Here is a 21,152-nt window from a genome sequence, read left to right on the forward strand (position 1 = left end):
CTCCTTCCCAAACCCCTTGCCGCCTTCCTCATGATGTTACTCAAGTCTGAACTTCTTCCTTCCTTCCTTCCTTCCTTCCTTCCTTCCTTCCTTCCTTCCTTCCTTCCTTCCTTCCTTCCTTCCTTCCTTGTTTTCTTGCCTCCTTCCTTCCTTCTTTGTTTTCTTGCCTCCTTCCTTCCTTCCTTCCTTCCTTCCTTCCTTCCTTCCTTCCTTCCCTCCCTCCCTCCCTCCCTCCCTCCTTCCTTCCTTCCTTCCTTCCTTCGTTTTCTTGCCTGCTTCCTTTCTTCCTTCCTTGATTCTGTTCTTTCATTCTAGTAACCAACTGCCTTGTTTTTTCAAAACTCAAGGATTTCCTAGGTTATGGTATTTTCAGTTTGTTTATTTACTCAGTGTGTGTGTATGTGTGTGTGTGTGTGTGTGTGTGTGTGTGTGTGTGTGTACACTCATGTCCTAACATACATGTGGTCAGAGGGCAACATTCAGGAGTCAATTTCCTTCCACCTTGGGCGTCAGGGGTTGAGCTCAGGCTGCCAGGTGTGGCGCACATGGCTGCCTTCCAATGGGCAGTTCTCTTTTTTTTTTTTTTTTTGAGTTCCTGAAACAAATGTTATAAAAATAATCACTTAGGTTTATGAAATTAATATCGTGCAATGTAAAGGATATAAAAGCATTTGTCCTTCACTGTACTGGCTCCTCTGTGTCTGGACCATGGTAGCTTAGTGACATCGCACTGGATGTGGGCACTGTGGGATGGTTTGAGGACACAGGAAGGCCCATAGGATTCATTCTTTGACTTCAACCTCAAACTTAGAGCAACTATTTTATTTCTGTAGGCTCTGAGTAAGGAATTCTGATGTCCTAGGACAGTGGATCTCAACCTTCCTATTGCTTAGACCCTTTAATTCAGTTCCTCATGTTGGGGTGACCCCTGACCATAAAATTATTTTGTTGTTACTTCATAACTGTAACTTTGCTACTGTTATGAATTATAATGTAAATACTTGATATGAAGGATATCAGATACACAACTCCAGGGGGGTCAGGATCCACAGGTTGTGAACCACTGTCCTGGGGTCTTATGTGCTGGGTGGTAAAGCCTGGTCTTGGGGAATCCTGTCAGATGGCATTTGCAGTCTGCCAACTCACTTCACCTGCTCCAGCTGAGCATGGGCTTTTGAAGGTAAATGTGGAGGTGGTAGATTTGGCATCCATAATAACATGCCTCGTCCACAAACAAATGGATTTCTTGACCATCAGCTCTACTTTCCGCTTTAAGAGGAGGCTTCATGCAGGCAGCGCTGTACCTATCATGACACATGTAGCACACAAACAACTTCAAGGTCGATTTCTTTTTTTTTTTTTTTTTTTTTTTTTGAGACAGGGTTTCTCTGTGTAGCCTTGGCTGCCCTGGAACTAAGAGACTGGCCTGCCTCTACCTCCCAAGTGCTGGGATTAAAAGCGTGTGCCACCACTGCCTGGCATTAAAGTGAATTTCCAAAGCTAATCCACATGCCACATGCATAGATTTGCTCCAGGTTGTTAAAATGACCCATTTCTGGACATACTCATCAAAGGATGAAATGTCCAGCAGGGAGGTAAAATGTGACTCCTTTAGTAGACCTGTTGTTGTTGTTTTGAGGCAGACCATCACTATTTATCACCAGCCTCCACCTTGACGTACACCCCACCCTCTCTGCCTCAACTTCCCGCGTGCTGAGATTACAAACACATGCGACCACTCCTGGCTCTTTCATACTTTTAACACTGAGAATCTCAGTAATGCTTCAAAAGAGAACAATAAAAATTGAGTATGAATATTTACATTCATAAACTCTGAAGCACATGGATTTGATAACATTTCAAGATAACCACAATCATGGAAAGAAGCTCAGTAAATTGACAGACGTGAGGTCAGTGGCTTTGACCATAGAGTGATCTGAGGTGGGTTTCCCTACACTTGTGGGATGCGTGATTAATGCCTTAGTCTGAGTGCCCTGTTGGAATGGAATTAGGATTATTTTTTCCTATTTCAATATGCACGTCTAGCTGTATCTTCAGCTTTTCAGCTTTCCATGTAAGGCATTTTTGAAACTTGAAAGCGAAAGTATTATTTTGGATATGTTACCTCAGTGACGAGGTCAGCCAAACTCATTTTAGGAAAAACTGAAGTACGTATACTCTGTCTCAGGGGAGTTGGAGAAAGACAAGGAGACAAATTTACTCGGCAGTACTTGTAAATTTCCATCATGTGTAAAGAAGGGCCAGAGGTGGTTTAAACAAATCAGAGGATCCAATATAAAACTGAAGGCTTTATTGTCTAGCCTTTTACCGGCCCAAATTCTAACAGATTTGAAACATAAATAATTCCATGCATTTTTCTTTCCAGAAGGTTAAACCTGCCACCAGTGCCGACTGGGCCCCACTTTAACTTTTGCATAGGGCAGGCAAGGGTGGCAGGCAGGCAGTTGACCATGCCAGGTCACCGCTCAGTGTAGACGGAATTGTTAGTTTTTTTTTTTTCCCTCTGTGTTCCTTTGATCACATTTTTGATGCCCCCCGCTCCCCCGAACGCTGTCTAGACAATGTGAAGGACTTTGAAAGCAGCCACGGCCTGCTTTTCTCGCTCGTGCCTGCTCCGCAGGATCTCCAGCAGGGAAATGTCTGGTAAGAGTCCTTCTTTTTTACTGTTCCTCGTGTTCTTGTTCTTCTTTGCTGCTTGGTCAACCAGATTTGGCGGTTTGGGTTTGGGGATGGTCTTAGCATATTCCAAAGCCTAAGGGGGAGAAAAAAAGAGAAAAACTTCATTTAAAGTGAGAAGTTAGTCTTATGTTATAGACTGATATAGATGAAGACAGTGCCTATAATGTGGGCAGAAATGGCAATCAAATGGAAAATGCAGATAACACATTATTAACGCATAATTTAAATGAAATAAGTCAGTTACTAAAGAACATGCCATGGAGCAAAATGTAGCTGGAAAGGGATATGGACAGCTGTTGTGTTATTTGGATGTTTTTACCATGACAAAGATTCTTTTAAATGTCTGTGAACAGATTTCTCATGTGCTTAATCTGGCAGCTTTCTGAGAGTCTTGTTGGAAACCAAACTTCTAAAAGAATTATACAAGCCTTTCTACCCAGAGAGAACTTGTAATTGGAGACTGGAGACATTACTTGTAGTTGATGAAAACTGAACTCTGCTCATTATATCCATTTGTTCTTTGAAGGAAAAGAATAGATACTAAAAAGTGTATGTTTTTTAAAATTGGTGCCAAGCTTTAAAGGTTCAGTTATGATAAAAATGAGACCAGTCAGACGAGGGATGCTGTTCAATGACAGAGTCAGTCTTTGCCTACATGCACATGACTCTGGGTTCTGTTTGGGTTGAGGAGGGGCTGGGGAGGAGGAAGGGAAGAGGGGAAGAAAGAGAGAGAATTAAGGATGATTTATATTAGTTCTGCATGTTAAGCTTTTATTGTTAGATTTATTTACGTGTATGACTGCTTTACCTGCCTGCATGTCTGTGTACCACATAGATGCCCGGTGCCCTCAGATGTCAGAAGAGAGCATTGGAACTGTTCAGTTCCTCTGGAACTGAAGTTACAGATGGTTGACAGCTACTCCATGGGTTCTCTATGAAAACAGTGAGTGATTTTATCTTGAGTCCCCCCTCTCCACCTTTTTTTTTTTTGAGACAGGGTTTCTCTATGTAGCTCTGGCTGCCTTGAAACTCACAATGTAGACCGGGCTGGCCCTAAATTTACAGAGATCTACCTGCCTCAGCCTCCTGACTGCTGGGATTAAAGGCATGCAGTGCACCACACTGCCTAGCTGAAACTTTGTATTTTAATAAGAATTTATTGTCATACGAAATGGGAATGGATAGTATTTTTAAGTATCAGAAAGGAAAAAAGAAACCCCAAACCGAAAACATGAAAAAGGTTCACATTCTGAATGCCTGTAAGAGAAGGCTATGAGAATTCCCAGTAGCTCTGCATTGCAGACATCTTCATGAAAATGTAATTGGTTGGGGAGAGAAAGAAATGGACACTCAGTGAGGAAGATGAAGTCGTCAAGGTCTGAGGAAGAATTAATGTGACGGCCGGTGAAAGACAGCACGCAGCGCACGCTCCTAACGGCGCCAGTACATCGCGTTTTCCTCCTGCCGGGGTCCCCAGGGCTGTACAGCAACGACCAAATCAGCGGAGGCAGCAAGCGGCGGAGGGTCTCCACAGCAAACATTCCATTCACATCCTGACTCTTTCTTTGTGACATGGCATCTGAGAGCAGGGCATTCTGAAATTTTAAATCTTTTTTTTTTTTTTTTTTTTTTTTAAACCAGAGGAACCCACACGATCCCTCTGGAAAAGTATAGAGAAATGAACTTAAACAATGAGAAATTGATTTGTTTGACGTGAACAGTAAGAGGATGCTAATTCCCTTTAAGGTTATTTAATGATAGAGAATGAAACCTATAGTTGATTCAGGCCGAAGGTTCCTGCTGAGAAACCACTTCGTTATTTCTATGCCTGACAAAATTAAGACAGCATACTGACCCATGTGTGTGCTTACACCGGTATTTGTGGATAACATCTAAGTGCAGGAACAGCTATTGTTAAATGTCTCCTGTGCTCCAAACACATCTTCTGAGGCGAGGAGGTAACCAAAGTGGCCCTTTGATTCTGACTGAAGCGATAAATGCCCGATGCGAACTTCTTACCTTCTGCCGAGAAATCGCCGATTTACTCTCAGGTTTTTCTGACTGTACTTTGGACAGAACAGACAGGGTCTTCATGTTGTTTTCCTTGACTTGCCTTGCATATTCTTTTTGCTGCATCAATTTTTGCATCTGCTCAGAGAAGAGGGGTGTAGTGAGCTGACCGCTGCTAATTCTTTCAGTGACATTGGTTTTATGGAGGTGGGTGGGTGGCTGGCTCAGAAGGAGGGTGACCTGTGTGAGGTGGCAGCAGTGAACTGGTTAACATTTCCCCGGAGAAGCTGCTGTGAGTGTAGCAGCACTCCCAGCGTTCTCTTAACAGTGGCTAAATCCTATTCAGCCTCTTCTTTGTTGCATTTACCCAATTTATTTTCATTTTTGCTTCCAACTTTGAACTATACTCTTTTTATTCCTGAGTGCAACTGCAGTTCAAACACATTAAATGAAGATCTCCTTTCACTAGAGGAAAGAGAGTAAAGTGGATGCACTTCCTAGGGGTTGGAGAACTGGAGGCCTAAGTGTCTTCTCTGTAGCCACTTCAAAGTTATCAAGACAACTCTATCAGGGAGACCAACAACCAACCACACGGCACACGCATCCCTTCGCACACTCATGGGCCCCACTCTTCTGGGGGAGGCTTTCAAACCTAACTGAAAGGCAGGGCATAAAATAACACAGGCTATGAATGTTGTTTTTTTTTTATTTTGCAGCAGGAGTACCCGGGATTCTATTATGTCAGCCCGGCTGTTTCTGAGGGGTGGGTGTCTCCTCGGTGCCAGAGGGCTGCACTGGCATGTGATGCTGGGGGCATCTTTCCCCCACATTGCCAAGGACGGGCCGAGAATACCAAGGCTGAGAATGCCACGTGCCACTTACTTTGTCTCTAACAGACTCAAAGTCGGGTCCGAGGCCTCCAAGCTTCACGTCTCTTTTCTGATAACCTTTCAGCTTGGAACTCTGAAAACACAACCACAGAAATGGGTCCTCTGAAGGATCGGCATCCCTTCCAAGTCATAGGGGCTTAGGAAGGAAGGTCAGTGAGGGCCAGAAGCCCTGGTGGGAGGCGGGAGGACGAGGACATTTCATGGCAATGGTGATGTTTTCATGGTAGTGACTGATCGGAGTCTATTGGGTATGTGTTGTTGGTTAGCTAATGTGTTTTGACTTTTTCACTTCTGAGATTTAAAAAAAAAAATTGAAATTCTGAAATAATAAGCAATTTCAAGGTAATAATTTGCTCTTTGGTTAACATTTTTAACCGAAGCATGTACAATGCAACTCTCCCCTGCAGCTGTTACATGATGTCCAGTCTTGAGCAGTTTGCATAAGCAAATGACTCCTCACAAATAGCAGTTAATACAGAGATTTGGAAAGTCCCTGTCCAGTGAGGTGAATCCTGCCTTTCACAGACACCTCAGAAGACAAACAATGAGACTGCAACTTGAAATTTTTACAGTTCATTATTGGAATAACGGATCATTTTAAGGATGAAAAACAACTGTCATTCATTGATAATACAAAAAAAAAAAAAAGCATTTGAGTCTTGGCAGGACCCACTGAGAAATTCGCTGTGTTCTGTGAGTGTGGTTTTGGAAGAAGTCAGAAAAGGGCATCAGATCTCAGATGGCTGTGAGCTACTCTGCGGGTGCTGGAACCGAACCGGGTCCTCTGTAAGAGCAGCCAGTGCTCTAACCACTGAGCACCATGCCATCCTGATGGGCTGCGTATGTGCTGAGCCTTTTCTGAGAGAGTTTGGCAGTGGTTACCAGATGAATGGAACCGCTTTATCAAATCAGATCGAATTACCTTGTGTAACTCAATCTAGGAATGAACTGTGCACACGTGTCAGCCATCCTGATGTGCTTTCTGCTTACGGTGCTGCACTGGCTTTTTCCTTGACCCCTCCCACTGTAGAAGCCCCCAAGGCCACTGCAGCTAGTTGTCCGTTATCACCTGCGGGCATCCATGCTGTGGAGGTCACAGCCTAAGGCGCCCCTACTCCTTATATAAAGGGTAGTATCAGCTCGTAACCTGCACCCACTGCCTGCAGGCTTTCCTCTCGGGTCCCTAATACCTGACATGACGTAAGCAGTACTTGGAGAATCCTTCTGATGTTACAAATGACTTAGAAAAGTCTGTTCCATTCAGAACGGGTGCGCTGTTTCCAGAACCCAGTCTCCCCAGCACAGAGCTCTGGCCTGTGAGCTATGACTGAGTTTGGTGGGTAGCACTCACGTTTGGAGGCTTTTATTCAGGCTGGCACGGCCCCTCCCGTCTCATTTTTATTTTTATCCCCACCCCCAGAGTGGATGGTATTCCTGGAAGCTGGAGTGGCACTCTTCAGGCAGGGGAGAAACAGGAGAATCACACAATTCTTGGCTCTGATGTTTTGAGCTGTGGAAACCTCAGTGTCAGCAACTGCCTACCTCTGGGTTAGCTGTATGAAAGAAGAATGAAGCCATGGTTTTGAAATTGCTGGTCAGCCTGCCACCATTAGGGAAAGCAATATTCCCAGCACACCCAGGGCTCCAGTGTCAGTATTCAGAGGAGCAAAATAATGTGCCACATAGGTGCAACCCTTCTGCACTCCAAGGATTAAGGCTCTGTAAACAGAACTGGCTCCGTTACGATGTTAAATGTTTATGGTCAAACTCTCTTAGTGCATCTGAGTCTAAAACGCAAGGGAAGGTCAGATTCTATTTTAAGGAAGCTTTACTCTGAAATCATTAAAACTTCTCTCGCTTTTTACACTTAGACAGGGGAGTTACTGCCTATCGAGGGGCATTCCAAAATTATAACTCTAGGAAAACAGTCATTGACAAGATTACAAGTACCGCATCTGCTCATCTGCTTCCGGTCTGTTCTGTATTTGTTTGCAGCTTTCTTTCTTTTTTTTTTAGAGGGAGGATGGGGCTGGCTCTGGCTCTGTAATCTTGGAGTGATAAGATGACTCTTTTTTTTCAAAGCTTGGTTACACGTGGGGTATTATCACACTTTTAACTCTTCAGTTATTTTTTAATAATTGAGTGAACTGAAGACAACCTATGCTCATGACTACAAACCCAGTCTTTTCACATGTGCCATGTGTGTCACTGTTTCAAAAATCACTAAATTGTGATCTAGTTGCCAAACTAAAAAAAAAAAAAAGACAGAAAAGTTTTTTTTTTTTTTTAAATCCAAATAAACCACCACTCATATTCAAGCCATAAATCCAATTTGTCCAAAGATGATGAGAAAGAAATGATCAGTGGGCAGGAACCTCATCCTTAGCCTGGTGCAGCTTAACTTTTAATCATGCTACCACAAAGGACGTGCCAGGAAGCATGGATAATTGTGTGTTGAGCTTCAGCCATGCTTCTCACCAGCAACTTCCGTAAGCACCAAGGTTAGTGTAAAAAAAATAACAACAGCAACAACAAAAAACCCAAAGCCAAGGGCCTAGTACTCCATACAGACACGAAGGGAGAGCAAGTGGTCCAAATGGGCCACCCCCATGGCTGCTGGCCCCTTTACAGGATGAGCTGCCCACAGCACAGTGACATTTCTCAGGGGATAGGGGTGGCGCCTGGGGGAGTTTGTTCCAGGTGACTGGCAGTGAGAATCTTGGATCTGCTTAAATTTGGAACAAGTAATCAGGAAGAGCTCAGTGCTGTAATTCTGTTTGATCTCTCTTCATCTAAAGTCTTAATAGCATTGTTGAGAGGTAATTCTCATACCACAGAAGTCACTCATTTAGAGCTGTCTAATTCAGTGGTTTTTAGGACAGTCAACAAATTTGTAAGCATTGCCCCATCTAATTGTACAACATTTTCATCATTCTGAAAAAAAAAAAAAACAAAAAAAAAACCAAAACCAAAACAACAAAAAACTTCTAATACCCGTCTACCCTTCCTTGCCTTGCCCAGTCCCCAGAAGTCTAGCCCTAGGCAGCTAAGCTACTTTATGCTTCTTCAATATTCTTTTACAATCCTTAGATGTTATCTTCATTTACTTCTCTTTTGGTTACTAAAAGACTAAAAAGCAGCACAATGCCAAAAACCATGATGCTGGGGACAGTGATGATAATGATGGTGATCACGACAATGACGCTTATAAGAAATCAGCACCGCCAATCCTGTTGAGTCTCTGAACACAGGGATCAAACATTAGACTACAGAGGCATGTTCTCAACAACAAATTGTAAGCCCATTCGACACCTGTCTTTGTATAAAGTTCACACAAACTCAAGGTTCGGTGGCTTTCAGCTGTACTACTAACACATGGTAGGTTGAGGCAGGAGGACCACCATGAGTTAACTTGGGCTAGAAAGTGAGTGAGACCCTGTCTCAAAAAAAAATTCCCAAACCAACCAAGCAACCAAGCAACCAAAAAACAAAAACAAAAGCAAAAACAAGCAAACAAACAAAGCCACATACTCGCTGACATTTACTGGCCTTGCCCAGTCAGAGGCTGCATAGGGCTTTCCTGGGGATGAGGTTTCTCCTAGTCATTCATGATCCTCTCACGCACCGTGTGTGACCCTCACTGTGCACCACAACGAGGACGCCCGAACTGAGATGACACTGGTCTGTGAGGACTTGTCTCCTTTCGGAACTGTTGCCACCTGCCGGGGGCGGGGAGACAGACTGCACGCCTATTCTCAGATGCGTGACTGAAAGTTACTGAAAACGAGATAGAAACAAGGCCTTGGGTGTGGGGGAGCGGCGAGCCAAGGATATGTGCTCTGTGGTCACTAGACTTAATCCGAATAAAGCTCTTCTCAGGGGCAGCCAGGCAGCAAGCTCCAGATTGTCTGTGGCAACAAACACAAGTTAATTACAGAGTCTCAACCCTCCTCATCTGCCAGGGAACTCTATGCAGTGGTGGCCAGAGACAGCAGAAGTATGTTTTGATAATTTGGAATCCCGTGTACTGGTTAATTTCTTAGTCTTGAGCCTGGATTTAATGACGTGGACAAGGCCTTGTATTCTGAAATCACTCTCAGCGGCACTGCCAGAAAAGGAAGGGGGCCCCGGGCCTATTATCTTTACAAATCCTCAAAATTTTTACCGTGATCCAGGGTGATTCCCTTGGAAACCAGGAGATTTGACGTGGCCAGCAAATGGGCGTGACGTGGATAATGACCCCCTCTGTCTGGTGCCCGGACTACCTGCTGTCCTATACAAATCACTCAGTTCTAAGTCACTTCAGCTTCTGGAAGGGCTTAAGGGACAAAGAGGGTTCCTGTGTGTTCGTCACATGTAGACGGAAGGCACTGGGCTGAGAAAATGGATGTGTATGGATTGCAGCCTCCCTCGAAGAAATCGGGGAGGGGTGGTCAGGAACAGAAAATCGTCTCTGCTCTTCCCACCTTTCCATGGTCTTTAGAGTCCTGGTGCTACATCCTTTCACCAGAACATTTTCCTCCGTCCTTTCTCAGCTCAACATGAACTCAATTTGTGAAGAGGAAGGAAAAGGAAATGGCATCTAACTGGTGTATAATGTTTGCTAGGGAATAAGCTGAGGTTATCTTATATTATTTCGTTTACCACACCTAAAAAAAAAAAAAAAAAAGAATGAATGATTCTGATTGTTCCTATGAGGAATCAGGGACTGGGGCAAGCCAGTAACTCCTCAGTTGAGAAAATGCCCCCATAAGATGGGGCTGTAGGCAAGACAGTAGGGCACTTTCTTAATTAGCGATTGATGAGAGAGGGCTTAGCCCATGTGGGTGAGGCCAGCCCTGGGCAGGGGGTCCTGGGTTCTATAAGAAAGCAGGTTGAGCAAGCAGTGAGGAGCACGCCAGTGAACAGTACCCCTCCAGAGTCATAGAGACACTAGCAGATGGGTCGGGCCAAGGACTTTGCAATCTCTGAATCTACCCATTTCCTCCCAACCCAGCCACTGGGAACTCAGTTCAAAAGCTGTTGTTTTCAGCAACAGGAAAGTTCTCTTCCAAGAGGTTGTGTTTGTCTAATTCTCAAGCCTTTGTGACATCTAAGCTCTGGAGTGAGCGGGCAGTCTCCACACTGACAGAAAGCGGTGGGTGCAAAGGCTGACGGCATATCTCCATGGAAATAATGCATATAATGTCCACTTCCCAGTCTGATGTGAGCCCAGCAGCCATGTAAGGATGCTTCTCTGGGAAAAGAAGAGACCAGTGATTCCTGAAACTCAGTGGAAGTGGGGCCTTCCAGTGCAAAGCGAATAGGCACATTTTCCATGCCTCAGAACCGTGAGCTAAATCAACTTCTTCATAAAATAACCTGCCTCTTGTATTTTATTATAGTAACGAAAAACGAGAACAGTATTCCACCCTGAAGCAAGTGATCTTCCTGAGAATTTAAAATAAATAAGTAAATAAAGAGATTGAATTGCACAAAAGTACTGACCACCTTTTGACCCCAACCCTAGATAAAGAATTCAGTAAAAACCAGCTGCCACGATGGAGAGCAACTCAGACCACTGACAGGCCTGGATGTTTTGCTGTGGAGCTGAGATGGGATATGTACCAAGAGGAATCTCTGGTGCTGAGGAACTAGGAGTGGACAGTGACAAAATTTTAGACAAACACAGCTTCTCGGAAGAAAACATTCCTGCTGTTCAAAACAACAGCTTTTGAACTGAGTTCCCAGCAGCTGGGTTGGGAGGAAGCGGGTAGATTTAGACATCCCAAAGTCCTTGGTCCAGCCCCATCTCCTAGTGTCTCTGTTACTCCAGAGGGGGGCTGCTCACTGGCTCACTCCTCGCTTCTCTGCTCGTTCAGCCTGTCCTCTTACAGAACCTCTGGCAACGTGTCTTTCACTCACTCAGCCTTACTTTCACTTTTCAGATATGAAGAATATGAGACTCAGCTTAGGAGAGGGGTTTGGGTGAGGAAAAGTGATGTAGGTTAAACTGAGGATAAAGGCAGGATTATTACTGCCTGAGATGACTGGAAAAGGAAGTGGAAGTAGGCATCCTTGGCAACAGAAACTTCTAGAAAGGCAGAGAGGGGAAAATCAAGGATTAGCAAGAGCTGGATGGTGGGTGGGGGGTTGGTTGCTAGACCACCTCTTTTTGTGAGAAGCTATGTAATGGCCAGCCCTATTCCGGGCCAATTTGTGTCATCAAAATTAAAAAGGTTCGTGGATAAACAACCAAGCTGTATCACCTTTGTGCTGCTTCGCTTCCTGTGTTTTTTCCGTCTTTCCAGCTGAAGCAGGTAGCCTTCGGAATTACTGCGAGCCATCTTCGTCTGGTGGCTGTGGCCTCTCTCTGAATCGAGCTGGGATTCGCTTTCTACCCTGGACAGGATGGGTGGGAGTGTGGTGCTGGCCAAGGAACCCTCGCTGGGCTGCACCTCTGCCAGCTGCACCAAGGCTTGCTGGTGCTGCTCCATGATCTGGGCAAGCCGGGAGTCTGGAGAGGCTCTAGCAGGCTCCATGTCTGAGGAGGAGTGCAATTTCCTTTGGAGAGAACACAAGTGTTTTTAAATAAAACTTGAATCCACAGCACTGCTTTCTATGTAGAAGTCTTTAGGAACCATTCATCTTTTCATGGATTTCTTATCCTCAAATTTTCCTTTTTTTTTTTTTTCCCTCTGGGACATTCCAACACCTTTTTGAAAACATTTCATTTATTTCTGTGTCTCTCTATGTGTGTGCAGGTGTGTGCAGGTGCCTTTGGAGTCCAGAAGAGAGTGTCAGATCCCCATACCTGGAGTCACAGGTGTCTCACATGAGTGCTAGGAACCAAACTCAGGTCCTCTGAAATAGTATTCTACTCTTAGCTGCTGAGCCAACTCTCCAGCCCCTAACAGGAAAGTCTCATTAAGAACTTTCAGTTAATACATGAAGCATAGTGTAATGAGCAAGCAAACAAACAAAACACAGCAAAAACCAAAACACCATTTTGGAAACCAAAGACCTTCCCATTGCACAACAGCCAGAAATGATGTATTAAATTAAACAAGTGTTCTTTAAATACATAGTTGAATGCCAGAGATTTTGGGAATCTCCTGGGATGGAAAAAAAAAAAAATGGAATGAAAGCCAAAGTAGATTCTGGACTAGTTAGAGATATGGCTTTTGTGTGTGTGTGTGTGTGTGTGTGTGTGTGTGTGTGTATGTGTGTCTGACTTTTGGGTAAAGGATTTAAGTTTTAAGAGTTAATACAGGCAGGCTGGGATATAGCTCACTTGGTGAACTGCATGCCAGGCACAAACAAACCACCAAGCGAATCTTGGGATTTGCTCCATGTTGGGAAGCAGCTGTCCTTTCTGAAGCTCCATACCTTTGAGAATGTGTTTCTGAAGAAAGAAAAATAATCTTATACCTGTTAAGTATTAGGGACAGAAATTAATCAGGCCACCTGTAAAAAGACTCAGAACTGGCATGAGGAGCCTTCCATCAAGTGGTCAAGACTGACCACCTCACAGAAATCCAGTGTCCACAGGCCTGTCACTCAGCTCCCAATAAGATTTTTCAGATTGTCAGACAAGTGAGACCAGGCATAATGTAGATGCAAAACATCCGACGAGAGAGAAAAAACAAAACAAAACAAAACAAAACAAAGAAACAAAACCCCACTAGTACCAACCAAAACTGAAAGGCCATTTCCCTTGTTGAGAATGTAGGATGCTGCTTCCCCAGTCAGAGAGTAAGAGGCGTGTCAGAAGACAGTAGGAGAGGCAAAGGTAAGGTAAAAAGCATGAGAGCAGTGGGGAGGGTGGACGGCAGCCGACACAGTGCTCCCGAGAGTCCAGGAACAATGCAGAAGGATGCGTCTAAGGAAGGCACGCTACTAGAAAGCACAGATAGACAAGGTGGAGGTAATGGGAAGAGGTGATCCATGAGACCCTTCTTTGTTTTTCCCAGAATGGCAACTCTCCAGGTTTAAAGGAGTTGGGGCAAATCTATAAAAACAGTGATTTTACAGCTTCTGGAGAAAAAAAAAATGAACAGCCCTGTGAGACGGATCTGGAATCAGGTGGCTTCATGTTTTGCAAATGTCACAGTGGAAGGAAGAAGATGATTCTGAGGTTAAGTGATTTCCCACCTAGAATTCTGCCAGCTATCTTAGTTCAGAGAGAGGGGAAGAAAGACAAGGCAGGCCCCAGAATGCTCGGCTTCCAGGCAGTGGGCAGAGTTATCTCCTAGAATGAGAAGGGAAAGCACGAAGGAGAAGGAGGGATGGGGAAAGGCGAAGGGAAGCTGTGGTGAGGTAAGGGGCATCCTCATGGTAGGATGGGTCTTGCCATAGAGACACCACAGGCTGAGAAACACCTGCCTCTGCCATTGCACCATGCTTCTTGTTCAAAGAAAAACACCGGAGATGAGTTCAACAAAACAAGGAAAGGGTGAGATGTCAAAAGTAAAATCCAGTCCAGAGAAAGGCCAAGGTGTCCTCAGGCTGGCTATGCAGCAGTCTTTCCTGCCAGCAAAAAACTGTTAAGCCATGTTAGCTAGGTACGGCTGGTGCATGCCCGCGATCCCAGCACTTGGGAAGCTGAGCCAGGAGGTTGCCATGAGTTTAGAGGCAGCCTGGGCAACACACTGACTATTAGACCCTAGCTGTGGCTGCATAGTAAAACTCTATCCCCCTAACCACCCAAAAGGAGGAAAAAGTAACAGCCGAAGAGAAAATTAGCACCTGCCTACAGATATACAAGATCTCAAATAATATGAACAAATGATATGAACACTTTACACAGGAAACGTGTTAAATATTTTTAGAAAATGCAATTCATCAGACTGACTGAAGGTGAGATAGGAAAACTGTAAAAACTAAATGTCATTACAACAACAAACAGGGGGTTTAAATCACAGACAACAAAAACAAAAACAAGGCCAGACGAAACAACCTTGATCCAAACAGTTTCACAGGAGAATTCCACCAAACTTTTATGGAACAAGTGCGGATCACCTGTCCTGGGAATATAAAAGAGAGTGCAGTCTTCAACTTATCTATAAATCTGCCATTCTCCCCAAACGTTCAGGTCCCCCTTCCTCCTACAGCCCAGTGTGACCAGTCAGGCCAGGAACTCAAATGTAACTTAACTCCTGATTCTTCTGCTTCTATTTCCCAGTACTAGGATTGCAGACCTGGGCCACCACCCATGGTTTGGTAGCAGATTGATAACACATCTGGATGCGGCCAGCAGGAGATAGGAAAGATATAGGCCTATTTTCCTTCATACATATGAAAGTCATTAAATCTTAAACAAATAAATTGAACAATCTATTAAAAATCCAGTATGATGGGCTGGGAGATAAAGCATGCGGTAGGAGAGTCCCTGTCTAAGTGTGCAAGGCTCTGGGTTCCATCATCAGTATCACGAAACAACAAACAGAAGACTAATACCACAAGCTGGGTTAATCTTAGGGACCAAAGGACGGCATCATGGTAAATAGCCTGTGAATATATTTCATTACATTATAGGATTAATGTCCCATATCTGGTTAGGCTTCAAGCACATTTATAACAAAATTTCTCTGCAAAGGAAAATAGGAACAGGAATGAATTTTTTTTAATATTTATCTACTAAAAACTAAAATAAATTTATTTATTTATTTATTTATTTATTTATTTATTTATTTATTTATTTATAGTTTGGTTTTTTGATTTTTCAAGACAGGGTTTCTCTGTGTAGTCCTGGCTCTCCTGGACTCACTTTTTAGGCTAGGCTAGCCTCAAGCTCACAGCAATCTTCCTGCCTCTGCCTCCCTAAGTGCTGGGGTTCAAGGTGTGCAGCGCCACACCTGGCTAAAATAATTTATTTTTATTGTCGTGTATACGCCCGTGGTTGTGCGCCTGTGTGTGCGCCAGTGTATGCATGTTGTATGAATATATGTTCTTGTGAGTGATGGCGTTCAGACACGAGTTACAGTGCATGTGCGGAGGTCCAGTCACTAGGCTTGCGTGACGTACCTGTTTTCAGTCAGGTTCCCGCTATGCAGCCTAGGCTGTCCTTGAACTCAGTATCTTTCATCCTCAACCTCCTGGGGGGGGGGAGATTTTATAGGGGTACACACAACCACACCCAACTTAAATATTATTTATAATGACAAAAGGGTTAAAAGTCATTCCCCTGACCCCAGAGAAAAGACTACAAATGTGCTTACCAGCCGTCGCCATCTCTTTGGGAAGCGGACAAAGAATCTTAGCAAATGTGTATCCCAGACTATCTGATGTAGCTCTCTTCTGACGTAATATGGAAAGTTGCTTCCCCATTCCGTTTTGAAAACAAGCCCCTCAAAGGCACCCCATGTACCAGACTGCATATTAGCAACAATGTCATGACAGGTCAAGTGTTCAGAAAACATGTTTGGTTAAGGAGCACCAGGAACAGTCTCCTGAAATGACTTAAAAATAACTTTTCCCCCTTGTTTATACAAGTAATAGAAACTTGAACAATTCTAACTCTAAAGAAAGAATTAAAAAATAACCTTGATTTTTATCTTGCCAGAGATAGCCACTATTTCTTTTAAAGATTTTTAAAATTTAAGTTTCCTTCATTTGTTCATCCATCCATCTATTCATCCATCCATTCATTCATTTATTCATTTATGGCAGGATCTTACTACATAGCCTTGGCTGGCCTGGAACCTGCTATGTAAACCAGATTGGCCTTCCTTGAACTCCTAGAGACATGTCTGCCTCTGCTTCTTGAGTTTAGAATTAAAGTCTTGCACCACCATCCCCAGCAATTTTTATGTGTCTGGATGTTTTGCCTACATGTATGTTTGTTCACCACATGTAAGCTTGGTGCCTTGACAACAGAGCATCACACCTTCTGGAACTGGAGCTGCAGACGGTTGTGAGCCAGTATGTGGGTGCTGGGTCATGCGGAGGAGCAGCCAGTGCTCTTCACTGCTAAGCCAGAGATAACCATCACTCCTCAATTAGGTGGTCTTTCTTCCCATGTTCACATTAGGTCAGTAGAGTTCATAGTCCTTGGGGGTAGCCCTGTACCTCATTACCTTCTTTTTACAGGAGCATTTCCTCAGAGGCATACCTATTAATGGTCACAAGGGACTAAATACCACAGTTTCCCTACCATTGGATTTTTAGGCCATTTCTATAAGTGATGGTATTTCTGTGCCTACATAGCTCTCTAGGCTAGGCCACTCCAGGCTGAAGATAACTTCCCCCTCCCCCCATCATTACTCAAATCTGCATGGTAATTTACTTTGGCTGGGTCCCTGTGCCCTCCCCTTGCTCCAACTTCTAGTTTCACTACTGTGGAAACCATAAAGGAGACCGGGGAAGTGAAGAAGGAAGACACAGAAATCAGGCAGGAATTGGAGGCAGGGGAGGAGTTAGTCAGCTTTTTCTTCTAGCCCCACCCACTCAGGGACGCCCCTGTGGTGACTTCCCCTTCTCTTTTCTTTCTCTACAAGCCTCATGTTTCTACTCAGGAGACACCACTCAAGATCAGGAAATTCCAGGCATCTGTGATGGCTCTGTGGTAAAAGTGCTTATGCAAGCCCTAATCACCCTTAGGCAACCCCCAGTTCCACCCATTGTCCTCTGACCTCCATACATGCTCGACAAAGCTAGAGCGCTCTCTCTTTCTCACCCCCTCTTTCCCGTGTGTGTGTGTGTGTGTGTGTGTGTGTGTGTATTCACATGCACATTTGCACACACACAAACACATGCACATTAAAAAAATGAATAAAAAATTTAAAAATTTTAAAGAGAGTTCTCACCAGAGCATCTCTATGTTCTTATATTTTGTCTCTGCCTGTGGCTGTTTGGATGGCTTCTTGGTCTTCGTTGTCCTGTGTGTGTTCTTGTCATAATCAGACTGAGGGCCTTTCTGGCTCAGCAACATGTGTCTGGAAGAAAGTTCATTAAAATCATGCAGATCCATATCAGAAAGCATGTAGATGGGTTCCTGCTGATACAAAAATCTTTTCTTTTCTTTCTGTCTATGTTTGCTTTTTTTATTTGTGTTCATCCCTGAGACAGAGTTTTTATACAATGCTTTGTCAAAAGCCATCTTGGGTGGAACAAATGTGTCCAGGGTGATCTTAGGACTGTGGGTGAGCATTTTGGAGTCCTGTAAATTGGTGTTAAAAGCGTTCATATGTGCAGCCGGCTCATACTTCGCTGAAGCACCCATAGTCTGCCTTTGGTCTTGTGGTTGCTGGAGAGTGTTATTCTGATTTTTTTGACTAATGACAAGCTCTTTGGTCCCAAGAGATTTCAGGCCATTCTGGTGTTTCCTCTGTTTCCGACCCCTGTCTTTGGCTGTTCTTTTGGAAGGTTGATGGCCATTGGCTGCATCAGAAGACTGACCTCTTGGGACATTGCCTGATCTTGTATCTTCATACTGAGACAAATGTTCTTGGTAATTCTAAAAAAGATATTATAGTTAAGGCAATATCACCATATGAGTACTCTTCACAAATTTTCAATTATTTTTTTTTAAACAGGGTTTGAAAAACCAGAGATGAAAAGGGGGACATAACAACAGACAACTGAGGAAATCCAAGCAATCATAAGGTCTTACTTCAAAAGCCTATATGCCACAAAATTTGAAAATCTAAATGAAATGAACAATTTTCTTGGTCAATTCCACTTACCAAAGCTGAATCAAGACTAGGTAAATAAATTAAATAGTCCCATATCCCCTAAGGAAATAGAAGCTGTCATCAAAAGTCTCCCATCCAAAAAAAGCCCAGGGCCAGATGGTTTCAGCACAGAATTCTACCAGACCATCAAAGAACAGCTAACACCAATACTCTTGAAACTATTCCACAAAATAGAAACAGAAGGAACATTACCAAATTATTTCTATGAAGCCACAGTCACCTTGATACCTAAACCTCACAAAGACCCAACAAAGAAAGAGAATTTCAGGCCAATCTCCCTTATGAACATTGATGCAAAAATACTCAATAAAATACTTGCAAATCAAATCCAAGAACACATCAAAGATATAATCCAACATGACCAAGTAGACTTTATCCCAGGCATGCAGGGATGGTTCAATATACGGAAATCCATCAATGTAATCCACCATATAAACAAACTGAAAGAAAAAAAAACCACAAATGACCATCTCTTTAGATGCTGAAAAAGCATTTGATAAAATCCGACAATGGAGAGATCAGGGATATAAAACACTTACCTAAACATAGTAAAGGCAATATACAGCAAGCCTATAGCCAACATCAAACTAAACAGAGAGAAATGTAAATCAATCCCACTGAGATCAGGGACAAGGCAAGCCTGCCCACTCTCTCCATTTCTCTTCAACATAGTTCTTGAAGTCCTTGCTAGAGCAATAAACAATTAAAGAAGATCAAGGGGATTCAAATCGGAAAGGTGAAGTCAAAGTATTACTATTTGCAGATGATATAATAGTATACATGAGTGACCCCAAAAATTCTACTAGGGAACTCCTACAGCTGATAAATACCTTCAGCAAAGTGGCTAGATACAAAATTAACACAAAAAATCAGTAGACGAATGGGCTGAGAAAGAAACTAGGGAAACAACACGGGTCACAATAGACACAAAAGACATAAAGTACCTTGGTGTAACTCTAACCAAGTAAATCAAAGACTTGTATAAAAAAACCTGTAAGTCTCTGAAGAAAGAAATAGAAGAAGATATCAGATGATGGAAAGATCTCCCATGCTCATAGCTCGGCAGGATTAACATAGTAAAAATGGCCATCTTACCAAAAGCAATCTACAGATTCAATGCAATTCTCATCAAATTACTAACACAATTATTTATAGATCTTGAAAGAAAAATTCTCAGCTTCATATGGAATAACAAGAAACCCAGAATAGCTAAAACAATCCTCTACACTAAAAGATTTTCTGGAGGTATCACCACCCCTGATCTCAAGCTGTACTATAGAGCAACAGTAATAAAAACTATATAGTACTGGCATAGAAACAGATTGGTAGATCAATGGAATTGAATAGAGACCCAGAAATAAACCTACACACCTATGGATACCTGATTTTGGACAAAGATGCCAAAACCATACAATGGAAAAAAGATAGCATCTTCAACAAATGGTGCTGGTCTAACTGGATGTCTACATGTAGAAAAATACAAATAGATCCATACTTATCACCCTGCACAAAACTGAAGTCCAAGTGGATCAAAGACCTCAATATAAAACCAGACACATTAAATCGGTTAGAACAAAAAGTGAGGAATACCCTAGAACTCATTGGTACAAGAGACAACTTCCAGAACAGAACACCAACAGCACAGGCTCTAAGATCAACAATCAATAAATGGGACCTTATGAAACTGAAACACTTCTGTAAAGCAAAGGACACTGTCGTCAGAACAAAACGACAACCTACAGACTGGGAAAGGATCTTCACCAAGCCTATATCTGACAGAGGGCTAATATCCGGAATATATAAAGAACTCCAGAAGTTAAACAGCAACAAATCAAGTAATCTAATTAAAAAATGGGGTACAGAGCTAAACAGAGAATTCTCAATAGAGGATATCGAATGGCAGAGAAACAATTAAAGAAATGCTCAACATCATTAACCATCAGGGAAATGCAAATCAAAATGACACTGAGATCTCACCTCACACCCATCAGAATGGCCAAGATCAAAAACTCAAGTGACAACACAGGCTGGAGAGAATGTGGATAAAGGGGATTCTGCCTTCATTGCTGGTGGGAATGTAAACTTGTACACCATTTTGTAAATCAATCTGGCACTTTCTCAGAAAATTAGAAATAGTGCTACCTCAAGATCCAGCTATACCACTCCTAGGCATATATCCAAAAGATGCACAAGTATAAAACAAGGACATTTGCTCAACCATGTTTGTAGCAGCTTTATTCATAATAGCCAGAATCTGGAAACAATTCAGATGTCTCTCAACTGAAGAATGGATATTGTGGTACATTTACACAATGGAATACTACTCGGCAATTAAAAACAAGAAAATCATGAAATTTGCAGCAAATGGTGGGAACTAGAAAAGATCATCCTGAGTGAGGTAACCCAGAAGCAGAAAGACACATATGATATATACTCACTTATAAGTGGATATTAGCCAAATATTATAGGATAAACATACTAAAATCTATAGTCCTAAAGAAGCTAAACAACAAGGAGGACCCTAGGGAAGATGCTTAATCCTCATTCAGAAGGGCAAACAGGATAGACATCAGAAGTAGGAGAAGACAAGGAACAGGACTGAAGCCTTCAACAAAGGATCTCTGAAAGACTCTGCCCTCCAGGGTATTGAAGGAGATACTGAGACTCATAGCCAAACTTTGGGCGGAGTGCAGGAAACCTTATGGAAGAAGAGGGAGATAGAAAGACCTGGAGGGGACAGGAACTCCATAAGGAGAACAACAGAGCCGAAATACCTGGGCCTAAGGGGGTCCTGCAGAGACTAATACTCCAACTAAGGACCATGCATGGAGAGAACCTAGACCCCCTGTTCAAAGGAAGCCCATTGGCTGCTCAGTAT

At 43.1% G+C, this 21,152-nt stretch overlaps 1 protein-coding gene across 2 annotated transcripts in view; it reads right to left on the bottom strand.

Annotated features, from left to right (window-relative positions):
- Positions 1-2,325: 2,325 nt before the first annotated feature.
- Jhy (junctional cadherin complex regulator) overlaps positions 2,326-21,152 on the bottom strand; it is a 60,311-nt gene continuing 41,484 nt past the window's right edge. Inside the window, exons 5-9 of one of the 2 annotated variants that reach the window (XM_055622146.1) lie at positions 17,387-18,036; positions 11,849-12,143; positions 5,593-5,673; positions 4,720-4,848; positions 2,326-2,773 (exon numbers count right to left, since the gene is read on the bottom strand). In XM_055622146.1, coding sequence (XP_055478121.1) covers positions 2,576-2,773; positions 4,720-4,848; positions 5,593-5,673; positions 11,849-12,143; positions 17,387-18,036 — 1,353 coding nt within the window. In that variant the 3' untranslated portion in view covers positions 2,326-2,575. The remainder of the gene's footprint in view (positions 2,774-4,719; positions 4,849-5,592; positions 5,674-11,848; positions 12,144-17,386; positions 18,037-21,152) is intronic. The other variant, XM_055622145.1, reaches the window with a different exon arrangement.

The sequence above is a fragment of the Psammomys obesus genome, unplaced genomic scaffold (genome assembly GCF_907164565.1).
Source record: "Psammomys obesus unplaced genomic scaffold, mPsaObe1.curated_primary_1811, whole genome shotgun sequence".
In the NCBI taxonomy this organism is placed as follows: domain Eukaryota; kingdom Metazoa; phylum Chordata; class Mammalia; order Rodentia; family Muridae; genus Psammomys; species Psammomys obesus.